General features: G+C 51.0%; 1 protein-coding gene across 1 annotated transcript in view; it reads right to left on the reverse strand.

Annotated features, from left to right (window-relative positions):
* Positions 1-19,333, reverse strand: part of Znf385c (zinc finger protein 385C) — a 67,198-nt gene that overhangs the window by 1,223 nt on the left and 46,642 nt on the right. The window contains exons 4-10 of the mRNA XM_031354065.1: positions 9,354-9,502; positions 5,847-5,957; positions 3,690-3,855; positions 1,576-1,866; positions 982-1,178; positions 641-739; positions 7-161 (exon numbers count right to left, since the gene is read on the reverse strand). Coding sequence (XP_031209925.1) covers positions 7-161; positions 641-739; positions 982-1,178; positions 1,576-1,866; positions 3,690-3,855; positions 5,847-5,957; positions 9,354-9,502 — 1,168 coding nt within the window. The remainder of the gene's footprint in view (positions 1-6; positions 162-640; positions 740-981; positions 1,179-1,575; positions 1,867-3,689; positions 3,856-5,846; positions 5,958-9,353; positions 9,503-19,333) is intronic.

The following is a 19,333-nucleotide window of genomic DNA, read 5'->3' on the forward strand; positions in this document are numbered from 1 at the left end:
CGAAACAGAGCTGGGCCCAGGACAGGAGCTGGGAAGAGGGTAGCAGCTGCTGTCGCTGCAGGCTGGAGAGTCAGGGGCCCTGGCAGGGAACAGATGGCCGCAGTTGTGGTGGGCAACAGACCGGTCAGGAAGCGGGCTGCCAGCGTCTTGGTGAGTTGCTTCTGCAAGGCCAATAAAAACAGAAATGGACAGGGTCTCTGATACCAGAGAAGCCCGCCCCCTCCCTGGGACACATCCAGGAGCTTTTTTGCCTCCGGGACATGCCTCTTAAGAGTTCTAAGTCTGACCACCTCCCTCCTGCCCCCAAACAGCCATGCCAGGGGGCTTGCTGTGCCAGCTGTCTTCCTGCCCAGCAGATGGACAGCCTCAAGACAGGCTGCACTGTAGGGGGGTTAGGAAGAGATAGTCTCTACGATAAGCACACCCACCCCCGGCTTTTGCCCTTCATATTATGACCTTAGGCCCAGCCCACCCACAGGAAATTCCTCTGGTTATAGCCCAACCCCACCCCTAACCCTGTCCCTGCTCAGGCAACTGCAGAGCCAGCAGCCTCCCTTCTGCCGCACCCCAAGCCTTTCAGCTGGCCCTTTCTCCTCCTCCTCTCTTCCATGTAGATCGTGGTCCCCTAGAGGCAGGTTACCTGGAGAAGTGCTGTGTGCTTCTGCAGCTTGCTGTGCTGGCTAGACGACTTGGGGGGCTTCCCAGCCAGCCGGTCTTTGTGCCTCCGGCTGCTCATGTGCTAACAGACAGACAGATTGGGAGTGAGATGAGGAAGCCCACAGAACCCAAACTATTCTATTGCCCAGACTCTCTCAGACCCATAGTTCTCACGTTCAACACACACATGAAGGGCTCTCAGAGTGGGGCAATCCTGGGGAGCCTTGCCATATCCATCCCTCCCTTAACCCTTCCTCCCTTGTGTGCCTTAACCCTTCCTTCCTTGCTCTGATACCCACCCTATCCTGGCCTCCCTTCTCCTACCTGCTTGAGCTGGGTCTCTGAGTTGACATGGAGCTGACAGAGGGCACAGTGGAAAGGAGGGCTGGGTCCCTGCGGGCCTCCAGGATTTCCTATCACTCTCTTTGTCTTGTGTCCAGTCCCTCCTCCGGACACAGGACGGCCCCTGCCTCTTCGGGGAGCCCCTTGATGACCCTCCACCATCCGTCTGTGCTTAGCTCCTGGAAGGAAAGAAGACGTCTCTCAGTACGGAAGGGAGGCCACAACATCAAACTTGGTTAGCTCGGCTGCCCCTCAGCACGCACATGACCCTCTAGCCACACAGGCTTTCTCTCTTCCCAGCATCTCTGGCTGTCTATGGCTTCCTGTGACATCCCTTAAGGAAGATGGCCTTTTTAAATAGACAGCTGGGCGAAAGTCACTTCCTTTTAATCCAAGGAGTATGGAGCAGGGTACTCCAGTTCCTTAGTGACCTTCAGTTCTGGTTGCTGCAGACTTCTCTTCCCAATGCCCCTCCCTTGGGATGAAGAGGAGGACCCAGAAATGTCTTTGTAGCAACAGTGGGTTGGTTCCTCTGTCACCTACCAATGAATGACAAGGCACCCAGGAAGCACCGACCTGTGTTGTGAGTCTGAAGCTGAGAGGCGGAGTTCACTGTCACTTTACAGGTAGGGCAGTAGAGGCGTCCCTTCTCGCCCCTGCCTTCCCCATTCACTCTGCTTCCCATGGCCCCTTCTGCTGGCTCAGGCTCCGGGGCTTCCCTGCTAGGATCAGGGGAGCAGGGTGGGCAAGAAGAGGAGGAAGAGGAAGCAGCAGCTTCGGAAAGTTCTGAGTGGGCGGGGTCTCCGACTGATGGGTCCGGGGTCGGTGGTAGTTGAAGTGAAGGGCCGAGAGGAGGGGATGCAGGATCTGCAAGGACATGGGACATTGGGGAAGGTTTGGGCCTCTGAGGTACAGCACTGACATGGCGATAGAATGCGAGGCTGGAAGGCTTCCTGGGAAAGGACAACTAGCACCAAGTTCTGGCCACCAACTCACTAGGCAAACTCAAGCCTCAGTTTCCCTGTATAAAAATCATAAAATCGGGGGCTGGCGAGATGGCTCAGCGGGTAAGAGCACTGACTGCTCTTCCAAAGGTCCCGAGATCGAATCCCAGCAACCACATTGTGGCTCATAACCACCCGTAATGAGATCAGACGCCCTCTTCTGGTGTGTCTGAAGACAGCTACAGTGAATTACACCAGAGCAAGTGGGAGCGGACAGGAGCGAGCGGGCCTGGAGAGCAGCCACACACATGATGGCTCACGGCCATCTGTACAGCTACAGTGTACTCATACACATAAATAAATAAAATAAATCTTTAAAAAAAATTCACAAAATCGGGCAGAGTGGGTCACACTTTAAGCCTGACATTCTAGCTCCTCGGTATTGAGTAAGGAGAAGTCACCAGAAAGATGTGCTACAATGTTTATAGAATAGCATTAAACTGGAAATTGGAGAGGTCCGTCAGCCAGGAGAGTGGTGGTCTATTCTTGAAGCAGAGAACACAGCACAGGAAGTGGAGATGATCACATGGAAACTCAGACATGATGGGTGTTAGTGAAGGTTTTAGGGGGAGTGTTGTTTTTTGTCAGGGCCTCACGTATCCCAGGCTGGTCATGCACTCACTGTGTAGCTGAGGATACCCTTGAACTTCTAGTCTTCCTGCCTCCACCTCCCAAGTGCTGTGATCATGGGTCTGTGCCACTATTCCCAGTTTCATGGTGGTATTAGGAATCAAACCCCAGGATTTCCTGAGTGGTATGCAAGTACTGTACCCACTGAGCTATACCCCCAATCCCTGTCCTTTGCTTTCTGAGACAGGGTCTTAGAGAACCTAGGCTAGCCTTAAATATGTGTAGCCCAGACTGACTTGAAACTTCTCCTTCCTCAGTCTGTAAGGAGTGTGGGGGACAGTGGTACCCATTAGCTGAAACACAGGGGCTTCTCCCTTTGGCCCCCCCAGGGAAAAAAAAACAAACCTACCCACATCTGAATACAGACCTCTGATCTCTAAATTGTGGAGAAAATACACTTCTATTGTTTCAGCCACCTACTTTGTAGCCATGTGTTCTGCCAGACTTAGGGAACCAACACAGGGAGAAGCTGAATCCTAGCTCAGGCTAGGTGTGCTAGCAGCACGTTACCTGATCCAGAGTCAGCCTGAGGAAGGAACAGTAGGCATCTGCTGATCTCTGTTTATACGCGATCATTTTAGCAAGAAAGACGGTGAAAGGCTAGAGAGATGGCTCAGCAGTTAAGAGCATATACTGTTCTTGCAGCAGATGAGGTGCAATCCCAAGTACCCGTAACCACTGGTACTCCAGCTCCAGGGGATCTCATGACCTCTTCTGGCTTCTATGTTCTATGAGTACCCACACATTCAGACAGACATACACCACCACCCCAAAAAATCCCAAGTTAAAGAAAAAAAAAAAAAGCCAGGTAGTAGTGGCACACACTTTCAGTCCCAGCACTGTCAGGAGGCAGAGGCAGAGGCAGGTGGATCTCTATAAATTCCAGACCAGCCTGGTCTACAGAGTGAGTTCCAGCACAGCTGAGGCTACACAGAGAAACCCTGTCTTGAAAAACCAAACAAAAGAAAAAGGAAAGAAAGATGGCTGAGGAGCCAGAGTCACTCAAGCTGCTGTCAGAAGGCAGCCTCGTTGTGTGGACTTGAACTCAAGACTGACCTTTGGTTTGAGGGGTTCCAGGGCTTCCACTGGCTGGAGGTGAGGCTGAAGACACCGCTGTCTCACTTGGGGTCAGGTTTTTAGGCCTCTGCTTGCTCTTGGCAGCTTCCACAGCCTTGAGTTTTCTGGCGTGTCTACGGCCCTTGTAATGAGCTTCAGCCTGGTTCTGGAAGAGGGGGGGGGGTCACCTTCTTCTCTTGGGTCACATGCTTCATCTAGGAGTGAGGCTGGGCAGAGGGATAGGCCAGAGGAATATGGGGTCAAAGGGACATAAGGCTTGACCACAAAGGAGTGAAGCCACATGTATACACTCCTGAGGTTTACAGAGCTTGTTCCCACACAAGTGCTCTAATGCAGGCAGCCTGCCTTCAGAATCAAACTTGGCAATTTATGAGCTATGCATCTTTAGGCAAGTCACAGCACCTCACTCAAAGGCAGAGTGTGTGTGCGTGTGTGTGTGCGTGCGCGTGTGTGTTGAACTTAAGAGTTAAACACAAGCCTTGTTACTAGTGGGCAAATACTTTCCACTAAGCCATATTTCCAACCTATGTTTCTGTGTTCCCAGATCCAGAAGTGTTGAACCCGGGGACACTCACCAAGTGATGCCCTTGGGTGTCTGCCTACATGTACAGAATATTTTGGAGATGGACTACTTACTCTGTGGCCCAGGCTGGCTTTAAACTCATGCTCCTCCTGCCTCAGCCTCCTGAGTAATAGGACCACAGGTGTGCACCGCTGTGCCCTGCTTGAAGCTTTGTGATTGTTCAGATTAAATGGAATACGAACTGTAAGGGTCTGGTTTACAAAGTAGAGTCTTCCGAGTGTTAAGGAGGAACACGGAAAGCACAGCAGCCTCATAGTTTGAGTTTATGAACATCAAAAACATCCCATTGTTCATTTTTTAAAAATAATTTTTGAGGGCTGAAGAGATGGCTCAGTGGTAAAGAGCACTGACTGTTCTTCCAGAGGTCCTGAGTTCAATTCCCAACAACCACATGGTGGCTCACAAACACCATGGGATCTGTAATGGGATCTGATGCCCTCTTCTGGTGTGTCTGAAGACAGCTACAGTGTACTCATATACATAAAAGAAATAAATCTTAAAAAAAAAAAGCAAAAAGAAATTTATTAAAAAAAAAAATTTTTTTTTGAGCATTTGCTATTGGCCCAGCCATTCTGCCAGGGCCTAGGAATGGAGACATGTCCCTTCCAGCAAATCTCTTTGTCTACATTTTGCAGAATGATGTGACCTAAACATCTGGAGAGAATGCCACAGCTGGGGTGTCAGCATCCTCTTTACTTCAGCCAGGAGACTCTACTTGTTTCTCAACTGTTTCCCAAGAGTGGGAAAGACAAGCCTCCACGGCCCTTCCTTTGGCTACACTGTGGTTCTGACCACAATGAGGCTCTCCTTCCCTCCGCTCCCCCAGGGTAGGCTGCAGTAGGAGTGTGTAGACTTCAGGGTCAGCCAGGGCTGGGTTCAAATCCTAGAAACACTATTCACCAGCCGTGCTCCCCAGCAACACTGTGAGACTGTAACCTCCTCAGAAAAGTGAAGGTGGTAATTGTGCCTCTGGACCTCTTACAGATGCATCATGGGAGTCCATTATTAAGGTGAAGTGTAGCCAGTGCACACCTTTAATCCCAGCACCAGGAAGGCAGAGGCAGGCAGATTTCTGTGAGTTTGAGGCCAGCCTGATCTACAGAGTTCCAGCTAGAGCTACACAGTGAGACTCCGTATCAACCACTACAACAAAATTCAATCAAGCTGGGCATGGTAGGGCATGCCTTTAATCCCAGCACTCAGGAGAGAGACAGGCAGATCTCTGTGAGTTTGAGGACGGCATGGTCTCTATAGCAAATTCTAGCCCCCCTCAAAAGATGCTGGGGTGAATACATGCTGTAAACATCTTGAGTCAAGACCAAGAGTTCACAACATAGCCTCTGGGGACATCCAGAAGATGGATGTGAAGCAGAGGGGGGGCAGCAAATGGATTTCTCGTGGGCTACATGTAGGCAGGAAGAAGTATGAGAAGGGGCAGGAGTCAGGAGAGGGTGGTGGTCAGAGCAACAGCCCCTTTGCTACCAGTTCCCATGACAGCATCCCCGAAGGAGGCCCTGCTCCCTCCAAGCCCCAATCCCATGATTCCCTCTCACCGCTGAGTTGAACCGCAGATGACAGATGTTACAGGAGATGGTCAGCTTCTTCTTCAGAGGGGAGGGGACTCCAAACGTGTGGCTGATGACAGCTTTCTGGACTGGGTCCATCTGTGAGGGAGGGAGTGATAGGACTTAGCTCCTCCTGCATGCTCAACAAAGGTGCAGTTCAAAATATGGTCAGCCTTCCAGAAACCCCCTGTCTCATGCTATAATCCTGACAAGGTTACAGCCTTTTCCTGACAGACTTGATCTGTCAGGTACCAAGGGGATGACCAGGGTGACCTGGGTGCTTAGGGCCATGGTCTAGCAAAGAGTCACCTTGGTGTGTATTGCTCCCTTCTGGTCTTAGTTTTAGGGTTTTGTTTTCTATTGGGACCAAAGGTTGAGCACAAACCATAGCAAGGAAAGGACAGAATGCTCTTTTGGTGGGATTTCCTTTCTCCTGACCCAGCTTTTGTACTTGGACCTGCTGGTGGGGGCAAGAAACCCTACCTCACCACCTCTGCCACTGTCCCAAAATCTGATGTCTGCTAAACAGAATGAAACCTGCTTAGGGAGGGCAGGAAGGCAGGTGGCCAAGCAGGACAACGCAGGAGGCCTGAGGCTCCCCAAGTGGCAGGGTTGTCCCTTTTGCAATACGAACTTGAATGCTCTCTTTCTCTTCCTTATTAATATGTTTTGTTCATTTTTTGTTCTCTTGTTTACCGATCTAGTTAGAGACAAGGTCTCCCCTAGGTCAGGCTGGTCTTAGAAGCCCTATCTTCCTGCCTCAGATCCCAAGTGTTGGGATTATAGGCATGCAACACAGTGCAATAGTCTTTCTTTTCTTTTGAGATAATGTCACTATGTAGCTGAGGGTGACCTTAAACAATCCTTCTTGCCTCTACCTCCCAAACATTGGGATTAAAGGCATGTGCTATCACATCTGATTTATACAGTGCTGGGGATCAAACTCTGGGCTTTGTGCATGCTAGGCAAACTCTCTTCCAACTTCACTATATCCCAAGCTACTTTAGCTTTTTCTTCTCTCTCCCTCTCTCTCTCTCCCCCTCCCTCCCTCTTTCTCTCTCCCTCCTTCCCTCTCTCTCTCCCTCCCTCCTTTCCTCCCTCCCTCCCTCTCTTTCTTTCTTTCTTTCTTTCTTTCTTTCTTTCTTTCTTTCTTTCTTCTTTTGTCTTTTCTCAGGGGGCCTAAGTTTTGGAGGTTTATTTTGTTTTTTTGGAAACAGAGTATCACTATGTTGCTTAGGCTAGCCTTTAAATCACTATGTAGCGGTTGTCATCAGTACACATGCCTTAGTCTCCAGAATGCCAGCATTGCAGGCAGGGCCACAATGCTGTGCATTAGAAGCTTAGGTTGTTGGATTCAAAAGAGAAGTTATCTAGTTTAGTCAAAAGGAACTTTCTCAAACCTTCCCATGGGAAGAAACCCAAGGCAGAGAGGAGAGCATGCTATAGAGACTGCCCTGAGACCGGAGGCTACAAGCTGGACAGTGCCCAAGGGAGAGCCAACCCTGCATCAGGATTTCAGAGGGAGATCTTGACACTGGACCAACAGTAGTGTCACCTGCCTTTGAGAGCCCACTCCTATGGGCAGCAAAGCCATCTGCAAATGACAGTAGGGGCTGAAGCTCATAGGCCCATGCCCAAATGTCTCATACTCCCCAGGACCTCTGTACAACCCTGGAGGGGACAAAGGTGGGAAGACCTTTCTGGGTTCCTGGGAAGGCATGTGACATGGTCTCCTGAGGACTGAGTGGAGTTCATCCATGATTTCATTGATTTCTGAGAATGAAAGGGGAGCTGTTCCTCACACCTCATAGAGTACTCCTAACATATGCTCCTCCCACACACAACACAAACACACACACAACACACACACATACATACATACACACCACACACACACACACACCCACACACCCCCCACATACACACACATACCACAAACACACACACACACACATACCCCACACAGACGCACATCCACACCCACACCACGCACACACATACCACACATGCATATACACCACACACACATGTACACACACATACCACACACACACACACACACCACACACACCACATATACCACACACACATACCACATACACACACCACACACCATACACACATCACACACACACACACACAAACACACACATACACCAAACATACCACTCACACACACCACACCACAATAAGTCCAAGCAAGGAAAGAAATATACAGACACAAGCACATATGCTTAGTCTCAGTCATAGATTCACAGACAAGTAGAAAAGACACTCTCAGACACACAGACTCTATGCAACCACAGATAAACTCTCACCTACAATAAACCCATACTCAGCACATAAGAGAAGGTACAAAGACACCCAAACCCCTCGATTCACACACACACATAGTACATACAAATCCATAGGCACACGCGCACACACATCTTCACAAATAATACACAAACTCACACCCACCCATAACACACAGACCTCCAGGTAGGTACACAAGCTCCAAGACAAGGATATAACTCAAGGTCTGGAGCCATCGTTCAGCAATTAAAAGCATTTGCCATGCAATTATGAGGGCCAGAGTTCAGATCCCAGCACCCACATAACAACCCAGGGGCCTTACGCAAATCTGTAATCTCAGCCCCCTGGGAATGATGACAGGAGGATTGCTGGGTTGTGCTGGTCTGTAGCAGAACCAACTTAAGCTTATTCCCAACTAGCTTACAAATAAACGAGACTCAGATGATGGCTATTTTATTTGGCTTTGTCAATTACTGGGGGCTAATCCCTAATCTACTCTTCTAACTGCTGGCCTGGCTACTCCCCAGCGGTGTTCCTCAAATACTTGCTGTTTCTCCTGGCCATGTGCTCAAGGCACATCTCCTCTCCTGGCACCTCTCCTCTCTCCTCCTCGTTCTTCCTTCTCCACCTTCTTCTTCCTCTCATGGTCCTCCTCAGACTCCAACCCCAGGAACTGAAACCCCACCTATCTACCTCTCTTCTGCCCAGATATAGGCTGTCGGCATCTTTATTCAACCAATAGTTTTAAATTAAGGAGCAAGGTCACGTAGCATGACTTGGTGTATGTGAGGATTTTCTCTTGTCCCTGAGGGCAACCTGGGTCAGTTTTTAACACTGGTCTCTAGCTTTGCTGAGCAAACAGGTGCTCCAGGTTCAGGGACCAATGACCTCCTCTGGCTACTGCGCATGCACAGGCATGTACACCCACACGTGTGAACACAAACCAACTCACACATAACTAAATACAGAAACAATAAAATAATCTTTAACCTCCAACTTAAGTGCCCACAGACACACATGGATCATCCATAAAAACCATCTCTGAACAGTTGTGATGGTGGGGTAGGTGTGACATCATCTCTAGGTAGGAGACAGCTGGGTTTTGGGTTCCTATTTGATAGCACCTAGGGCCAGCTAGGTCACCTTCCTTGCCCACCCCCAAAACTTGCGCATGCTCCCACCCTCCTGCCCAGCCCATACCTTGCTGAAGTTGGCGAAGAGACTGAGCGGGGCGGCGCCATTGGGGTGGAAGGCCACCAAATGCTTCAAGTCCAGCGGGGGTTGCAGAGGCCGGGTGGGCAGGGTCAGGGAGTCCAGCAAGGGGCTGGGGGCGCTGGAGGCCCGGCCTGCTACAGAAGGAAGAAGGGCAAGGTCTGAAATGAGGAGCCACAGGGCTCTCTCCCCCTTCTGCTGCCAGAACAAAAGGCTGTGGTACAGCCAGGACAGCAATTCCAGGCTCCCTCTTTATAACTGCACCAGCCCACCTCTGTTGTGGAAGCAGTCAGGGAGTCCACAGCGCTAGTCTCCTAAGCAGAAGAGTGACCCTTTCTCACGGACAGGGGCAGCACAGTGGCCCCAACAGACAGCAAAGAGAGTCAGCCAAGAGAGGGGATCAGAGGAGTCAATCTTGACATACACAAAACCATGGTGACACCATGACACACTACTCATCCCACTTGATCCCAAAGCACCAAATTCAGGGATTGCAGGGAAAGACCAACTTTTTCCCCTCTCACTAACTGTCCCTTTCTTACTTCCGGTTTCATGCCACTCACAGACGGATGAAAAGAAACCCAAAGCATAGGACTGGAGAGATGGCACAGTGGTCAGAGCACTGGTCATTCTACAGGTCTCAGGTTTGATTCCCGACACCCACATGGCAGCTCGAGACTGTAACTCCAGTTACAGGGGACCCAACGTCTGCTTCTGACTTCTGCAGGCATCAGGCACACACACGTGGAGCCCACACATGTATGCACACATACGTACCAAATAAATCTAAAAAGTCCCACAAAATTAAGAAGAAAGAAAGAAATCCACGGCATTCTGAACAGGGTCTCCGTGCTGGTGAGGTGCCTGCTGCTTCCCAGAGGATGCACCCCATCCAGCATCCAGGTTGAGACCCCAAATCTAGTCCTCAGGACCCACAGGAACAACACTGTGGTATTGTAGTCTTTGGTCTTAACAGAGTGAAGTAAAGGCAGAAAGGGGCTGGAAACCCAACAAACCAGATTTTAAGGAAGGGAGGGGAAAAATAAATAAAAGAAAGCAGGGGCTGGTGAGATGGCTCAGCGGGTAAGAGCACCGACTGCCATTCATAAGGTTATGAGTTCAAATCCCAGCAACCACATGATGGCTCACAACACCCCTAATGGAATCTGATGAAGGGGGAGCATGGGAAGGAGGGCACCACCCCCTCCCTGGAATCACTGCGCGCTTGAACTGTCAGTTTGCACAGACAGTATTGTGCTGTGTCAGAAGCCAGCACTGTCATTTGGTTTACCATCTCCGTAGGGAAAGACAGGGAAAGACGCCTCATGCTTTGAGGCAAGTAAGTTCTCAGGAATCTACTCTCTTTCACCTCTGTGCTCCCAGCTCATAAGGCCCACCCTTCTTTAATGGAAACTGGAAACCCAAGGGAAGGATCTAGAAGTGACTGTGGTAGGATTAAGGCTGTGTGTCTGCACTCTTCAACTCCCATGGCCCTTCAGCTAGCTAAGGTACGGAGAGGCGGCTCTCAGAAGTGCCACCCCACCCAGAGGTCCCTCCCGCACACACACTCTGAGAACTCCTAGGCCAATGCAGAATCAAACTCATGCAGCTGGGTGGGAGGGGAGGCATCCACCGCGACCTTCACCACCTGGCCGCCACCGAGTTCGCCACGGCCCCTCTTCGTCTCCACGACCGCAGCTTGTGGCTGCAGCCCACCTTGATCAGCAGCTCAGCACCCACGGGCAGCACTGAGGTCAGGGTGGCAAGGACGCGAAAGTCAGGGAAAGAGCTCGCGCAGCTCCGAATGCGCGCCGGCAGAGGCGCCCGAAGCTCCAAGAGCGCCAAGTCCCCTAGCGCGCTGGCGCACCACACCCGGCGCGCACTATTCCTCAGGTGCTGCAGGGATGGCTGCCAAGGCGGTCCATCGCATCCAGCGAGGGTCCGGGGAAGGAGTCCCATAGTCCCTTTTGCTTGGAGTTTGGAAAAGCCTTTCGGTGGCGCTCCAAGCCTCGCAGCGCAGCCTCCGAGTAGCCCAAGCAGACCCACACTGTATAGTAGGTGCAGCGTTCGTCTGCCTGCTTTGGAGCCGGACTTGGAGATCGTCAGATCCTTCGGGAGCCATGGAGCCGCGCGCGCGCGCGCGCGCGCCCGGAGCGGAGCTGAGCTTGTGCCATTGCCATCACTACCGGCTGCAAAGGCTAGGTCAGACTCTTCCCGCTGCAGGACCAGGGCAAGCTTCTGCACCGAAGCTTCCAGCCGCAGTGGGTAAAGGCTTCGTAGGAGGGTGGATTGGCACAGAACCCTGGGGCTGTGGCTCCCAAAGAGCACACCAAGGTGTTGGCAGGGGACCTGTCAAGTCAATAGCTGCAAAGTCCAAGGCTGCAGGGAGCTCGGGGACCATGTAGGAACTGAGGCCACCATGCAGACAGAACAAGGCATCCGATTTGCTCTCATATTCACCCAGCTAGGCATGGGGCTTAGGGTCTGTTCAGAAAGGGAAACAACGCAAAACCATAAGCAGTGGGCAAGTGTCTCTCTCTGAGCTACAGGCTGACACTCTCCAGGAGGTCACTTGGGAGGCTTGAACTGAGTCAGGCCAGTTTGGGTCTTTGGCACCCAAAGACCCATAGGATGTCCAGAGTTGGCAATCAGTAGCCTCATCCCCCTGCAGCTTCACACTGCCCACGACAATAGTAGCAGGCTGGCTATCACATGGGGACACCGAAGTGGCAAATAGGGCCAGACTATGGGATCTGCCCAGTCCCTGGTCTCATTTGACACAAGCCCCCCCATATGCCTTCAGGAGCTGGCAGGCCTCTGTGTGCAAGACACTGTGGCAATGGCTACCTGGGACAGCCAGGGAGAGAAAAAAAAAAAAAAAGACAGAGTTATGCCTTGTCCTACAGGTTAGGGGTTTGGGGGAGGCAGGCAGTTCGGAGCTGTTGGAAGAGCACAAGCTTGGGGCCAGACAGACTCTTTGCCACTTTACCTGTCAAACCGTTTTTTCTCAGCTCTAATACCTGCAACTATATTCCTTCAGGGGCAGGGGGCAGGGGGCAGGGGATTTACCTGACAGCTCAGGGACTCAGCAATAGACAAATTCACTAGCAGTTCCTGGCCATTAAGGATCCCAATTATGTGCTGTTTGTTTCTATAGAATTAACCCAAGTTCCTCCCCTCCAGCCACACCTCCCAGGACTCACACAGCTGAAGCCAGGCAGAGCTCTAGCAGGCACAACTCCAGGAGCCACAAGGGTGATTTAGGGCTTGAAGGAGATCAGAGATAAAAAGGGGAAATTATGAGGCTGGTGAAATGGCTCAGCGGGTAAAAGCACCAACTGTTCTTCAGAAGGTCCTGAATTCAAATCCCAGCAACCACATGGTGGCTCACAACCACCTGTAATGAGATCTGATGCCTTCTTCTGGAGTGTCTGAAGACAGTTACAATGTACTTATATATAATAATAAATAAATCTTTGGGGGCTAGAGAGATGGCTCAGCAGTTAAGAGCACTGACTACTCTTCCAAAAGTCCTGAGTTCAAATCCCAGCAACCACATGGTGGCTCACAACCATCTGTAATGAGATCTGATGCCCTCTTCTGGGATGTTTGAAGACAGCTCAGCTACAGTGTACTTACATATAACAAATAAATAAATCTTAAAAATAAATAAATAAATAAATAAATCTTTGGGCCAGAGCGAGCATGGACTGAATGAGCTGAATGAGCAGGGCTGACCAGAGGGAACAGAGGTCCTAAAAGTCAATTACCAACAACCAGATGAAGGCTCACAACTATCTGTACAGCTACAGTGTGTACTCATACATAAAATAAATAAATCTTTTTTAAAAAATGAGAAATTATGGAAAATCCAGGCTCTGGACTATACAATGCCCTGCCCTAAACTCAGGAAGGCTTCCTTTTCCAGTAGAAAACACAAAGCCAGAGCTTTACCACTCCTGAATTTTTTTTAAACATATGTCAGGGGGGGTCTCAAGGTCACCACGTAGCTAAAGGTCATCTTGACCTTCTGATCCTCCTGCCTCACTCTCCCAGGTGCTGTGATCACAGGTGTGCGCCTCTATTTCTGATTTTTGTTTGTTTGTTTTGTTTTAAAGCTAGAGTTTCTCTGTGTAACAGCCCTAGCTGTCCTGGAACTCACTTTGTAGACAAGGCTGGCCTTGAACTCAGAGATTCACTTGTCTCTGCCTCCTAAATGCTGGGATTAAACTCCTGTGCCACCAGGTGTGTGCCCACCAAACCCAGCTTAATTCTGAATTTTTATTTGTGTTCAGCTTTGTTTTTGAGACAGAGTCTCACTGTGTGGCCCTGGCTGGCTTGGAATACACTATGTACCCCAGGCTGGCCTTGAACTCCTGGAGACCCTTCCTGCCTCTGCCCGCTCAGTGGTGAGATTAAAAGGGTGTGCCACCACACCCAGCTGAAGTTTTTTTTTTTGGTGGGGGGGGGGGGTTCGAGACAGGGTTTCTCTGTGTAGCCCTGGCTGTCTTGGAACTCACTCTGTAGACCAGACTGGCCTCAAAACCTGCCTCTGCCTCCCAAGTGCTGGGATTAAAGGCGTGTGCCACCACTGCCCAGCGAGCTTAAGTTTTTTAATTGAAACTAATTTGAGTTTTTCTAAAAGCACAGTAAAAACTCATCAAATCTCTCAGGACAGCCAGGACTATACAGCAAAACCCCATCTCAAAAAACAAACAAACAAACGAACGAACAAATAACAACTTATCAAACCCAATGGTAAGTCAGCCACGGCCCAAGACCAGTTTGCAATATCTGGCCCGGGGAGTGAGAAGCATGCCTGTGTTCACCCAGTGATAAGGGCCAGGCCTGGCTTCTTTACTGTTTTACTCAATATGGCTGGCCCCGTGCCGGGCTCGTAGGCAGCACTTGGTGAAAGTCTGGCATAGAGGAGATATGAATGAAGTGTGCTGGTTACTAGCATACTGGAGCTTTTCCCAGGTGGCTCAGCGCCTCCTCTGTTCTTTGTCCTCCCCTTACCTCTGGCTGCCACCCACCTACCTGTCCCTCACCCTCCTGGGGTTGTCGTAGTCTTCATGCTCTGAGCCCATCAGTGTCTGACACAGGTTGAACCTCTCTGCAGCTCCAGCGGGGCTGAATAGCGGTTATCGGGCGCATCTTCTTTAGCTACATAGTATGGATCGTTAACACGACGACTTCGGCCAGGTCTGCCTCCACCTTGACAACCCTAGAGGTGGGAGTGGTTGCCAGGCTGGGGTAGGCACCTCCACCCTCAGCAGAGTCTTTTAGAGTGGGCCGGCCCCGGTTGACTATCAAAGCCTGGAAGCTGTTGGTGCCCACCGTGAAGGCATTTTTGTGTTTGGTGCGCTTGTTGTGCACGCACCAGGGCCTGGTGACACTCTAGACAGACGAGCATCAGTTTCTGCTTATAGTCAAAGTCCAAGCAGGGAAACACCCCCTTCCACTTGCACTTGGTGGGGTTGGAGGCCTCTCCAGCCAACTTCTTCCTAAGGAGCGCCATGCCTGTTCTCAGAACAGGGGACCGAAGACCCTCTCCAAATGCTCACCCCAACCCCACCCCCGCTTCTCTCACCCACAGAGCAACTCTGTAGCTAGGGAAGCTCGTGGGGAGGCAAGAGAAAGACAGCCCACCAGGCTAAGGGGGAACCATCCATCCAACTTAGCTTAGAAAGTTATTCTAGCTTTGCTGTAGGAGACTAGAGATGAAGGAGATAAGGGAGCAGTGTTGCGGAGGGGAGCAATGGGGGCTTATGCTGCCCACAGGGATGGATTGGACTTGATGGGGAGGGGTGTGCAGAGTCATGCAGTGAGCCACACTGGGAGGAGGTAAGGATCCCCCAGCCCCCTCCCCAGGGCCTCCTTCCCTCTCTCCCTCCTTCCCTCCCTCCAGCACAAGGAAGGTACTGAATGGCAAGACTGCTATAGCATCTCAGAACACAGTAGTGACTTTTAGCCCAAACTGAGTCCCAAAGACCGATATGATTCTCAGGGCTCCTGAGTATTTTGTGGCTGATCCGGGGCTACCACACCCGGCTTCCTAACTCACAGGATGCTGTCCTCAAAGCCCACAGACACCTGTACCATCAATACAGAGCTGAGCATCTCAAGGCCATCTGCTTCTCCCCGGCACATCTGTGGTTGCATGAGCACCCACGGGTGCTGGCTCATATTCATGAACACTGGCATGTGGTCTTGGGAAAGGTCCTAGGAATAGGCTACAGGGTGAGGACAGGCTTTGGGCAGGGCCTTCAGTGAGTGCAACTAGCTGGTTGGCTCTGCATCCCCAGGATGAGTCTCTGAGATCTGAGAGTCTGGTCCCGTTGGCTCAGACCTGCCAGCCGTACCTCGTAGTGATGTGAGGTCTGTCCTCTCCTCTCATGCCCAGCAGCAGCAGGACCGCCGTACATGATTCCCCAAGGAGCCCAAGATTATTACTGACAGTGGATGGGGAAACTGAGGCACTGGACGTCATTTGCCCAGGCTTTCTCAAGCTAAGCGGCTGATGTACAGTCGGGACACTCATCCTCCTGCAGCCATAGATCACACTGCAAAACACCTCTGTTCCCGGCCTGTCTCAACCCAGGTCAGGCTCTCACGCCCTTGTTTCCATCACTGCAGGAGTCTTTCGGCCTCTGCGCTGTTCTTCTACAGCCTGAGAATAGCCAGCTCATACCTATTCAGCTGTGGGGCTCCCTGGCCTTTGCCCTCTTCAGTGGGACTTCACTGCTTAAGTCAGGCACCTTGCCAAGAACCTCCCCAGCCTCCAAAGATCTCTGTATTCTTAGTACTCCTGTTTATTCTGCCCAGCCAGCCCCAAAGAAGCTATTGTATAAAGCTGCTGAAGTTGTTATTATGTCTATCTGTCCGTTTGCCTGCCTGCCTGTCTGGAAATTGAACCCAGGTCCCTGAACACGCTAAGCATACCCTCATCACCTGTAACTTTCCCCTGAGCCTAGAATTCCCACTCTTCCTCTCTCCTTGATCAGCTCCGCTCCCCCCACCCCCACCCCATCCCTTGACAACATCTCAGAGATCTCCTCTGCTACCCAGATCCCCACAGCTGGACTGGTACCCGGCTTCCAGTCTGAGGCAATTCCCTATGTGCAATTCTCTGTGTATCTGCAACTGAATGCCTTTACCCAGGAAGCCTTCCCCTGCTCCCATTTTCCATCACTGCCCCTGCTGTCCCCTCCAGGCTACCCCTTACATGTTGCAGATCTGTTTCTGGTTCCGTTCCTTCACACCCTCTCTTCCCTTCTTCTGTCTTCCCTCTCTCCCATACATTCCCCAAGGGCAGGAAAGACAATTGGCTTCTCTCTTTTTTTTTTCTGTTTTTGAGACAGGGTCTCATGTGTAGACCAGGCTAGCCTCAAATGTGCTACAAAGAGGATGGCCTTGAACTTCTCATCCTCCTACCCCTAGCTCCTGATTACAGCCATGTCCCACCATGTCCAGCTCAAAGCATGTTGGAGCTCAAACCAAGGGGAAATATGTGAGGCAAGTGCTCTACCAATCAAGTGACATCCCCAGACCAATAACTTCTTCAGGTGTGAACCCAGATAGGGCAATAGTGCCTGGCTTCTAAAATGTATATCACAACATTTGACGAAAGAATTTTAAAAAGCAAGCTGAGTGTGTGTGTGTTTGCGCGTGGGTGTGTGCGGGTGCGTATGCGTGCGTGTGCATGTGTGTGAGAGAGAGTATGTGTGTGTGTGAGTGTGCGCGTGCAACAGATGGACCTTGGGCACTCGTTCCTCAGTGGGTGGAGATTACTTCCTCCCCCGTCTTTTCTTCCCAACAGACTATAATGTCAAGATTTTTATCCTGCCTACCAGCCAAAGGATGTGACAGTGGGAGACAAGTGTAAGACCAAGATCAAGGTGACAGGTGCCCTCCTGGAAGCTTGTCAAATCCTTCCCATATTCCCAGAACCTCCGTGCCACCCGATCCAGCAGCAGGATTAAGTAAGTACACTCAGATGTTTTCCATGAAGGAACCTGGGAAGGTGAAGGCCAGTTTGACAGTGCTCCAGACAGCAGTCCTTAGACCCATCAGAATCCAGTCCAAAGCAAACCAAAACCTATTCAATTGAAAACCAGCCACATGTAAATACTCAGTAGCCACATGGCCCGGACATCACAGAAAACATGTGTAGCATACCAAAAAGTTCCAGCAAACAAGTTGTTCTAAATCTACAAGACCCTATGCCACCTTGTAGGAGCCAGCCTGGGGTGGTGGTGCCAGGTGGGGTGGAGTGGGGGAGATCAGCAGAACTATATGAATCAGTGCTAACCAGGGGTGGCCAAGTGTGAGCAGCGCTGGATCCTATAGACCTCCACAAGCCAATGGGATCCACTGCAGCCTGTGTGGTCTAAAGGCTCTGTGTGTCTGTGTGTGCTAGTCTCCCCATCCTATCCACAGATCATATAAACCTGTCTTTCTCCAGGTTCATATAGTTCCCATCCTTGGGACCTCACTAAGCTCTTAGCAGGGCAGGGTCCTATCAGGTGGGTTTCTTTGTACCCTGTGTAATCACTGGGGAAGGTTGGAGACTTCCTCTGAGCCCATCAGTGTGTTCCCCAACACACCTACACCGGCCCCACTCCCACCCCTTTCCCAGAAGCTCTAGGACTGACTGCCAGCCCGGGTGTCCCCACATCACTCCCACACACTCATGAAGACACCATCTTGGATGGCAGACACTCTGGCCTTGGTCTCCTTGACCTCTGCTGAATGACAGCAGTCACTAGTGGGAACAGGAGCAAAAAGGCGCCAGCAGAGGGCGCCACGTAGGTCTCAGGCACAGCCATAGTGCTCCAGGCAAGCCCACCTCCTGGGACTCCAGTTCAATACCCTCTGCACATTCTGGCCTTATCCCACTGCCCCATTCTGCAGCAGAAGCCACTGTGGTCAGGCCACAAGGAGCAAAAAGAACAGGAGTTCATTCAATTATTGCAAGTACGGGTAGGTTCCTGGGAGAGCTCACGGAGAGACAAGTAGAACACTGCAGGGTGAAGGTTTCCCAGAGTCCTGAACCTAGCAGGACTCTGTGGCGGGAGAAGCAGATGGGAAGCCGAATGCCAGCAGTGAGGGGGGCAGATTTCATAGTGAATGTTCACATGGTGAAGTGCATCTGTGCCTTGCCAACAAGAATGCGTTAACCTCCTTGGAAGCTGATAGGGTATAGGGCACAGGGATCCAGATTCAGAAACGACTGGCTGTCTCCCAGACCTTGGGGACTGGAGTTCAGAGACACCTGGGATAGATGAAGTCCTAGCTAGATTTAATTCTGCCCTAAAGGTTCATTAGGAATCTCATTCTCTTCATCTGAGAAATGGATCTGTAATCAGAGGAGGAAGGACAGTATAGAAATGGAACTGAGGACAATATTAGTGAATAAGGAGATGGGTTTGCTTTTGTAGAGCCAGGAAATGCCAAGGCATTTGGTGGCCCTGTCTCTCCTGTCCACACACAGTCATCCAGACATGCCTTCCAGTCCCCTCACAATTAGGTGCAGCGTTCTCCACATAAGGGCTAAGGAACATGGTGATTTTGATGCCAAGCCCCGCTCCCTGGGGCCATTCACTGTCTGCCTCTGACATTCAACTTGAGCTCTGGGATGAAGCGTGAGCCTTGGCACGTGCACACATGCCTGGGTGACTGCCTGCTCTCTAACTATATTCAGGTCAAGCAGCCATTCCTGCTGCTTCTGTAGACCCAAGAGAGAACCACAGGTCAAGGTTCTCTCTTCTCAAACATGTAGGGTGGGTATCTTCTTTGGTAGGATTTTGAAGGATGTCCCCCTCTCCCTTCTCCAAGTGTTGGGAGAAGTTCCAACCCAAATCCATAGCCTGATCCAACTCACTGAATAGCTGCCTCAAGAAAAGACAAGTTAGCTGGGCAGTGGTGGTGCACACCTTTAATCCCAGCACTTGGGAGGCAGAGGC

This window comes from Mastomys coucha, unplaced genomic scaffold (genome assembly GCF_008632895.1).
Source record: "Mastomys coucha isolate ucsf_1 unplaced genomic scaffold, UCSF_Mcou_1 pScaffold5, whole genome shotgun sequence".
Taxonomy (NCBI): Eukaryota; Metazoa; Chordata; class Mammalia; order Rodentia; family Muridae; genus Mastomys; species Mastomys coucha.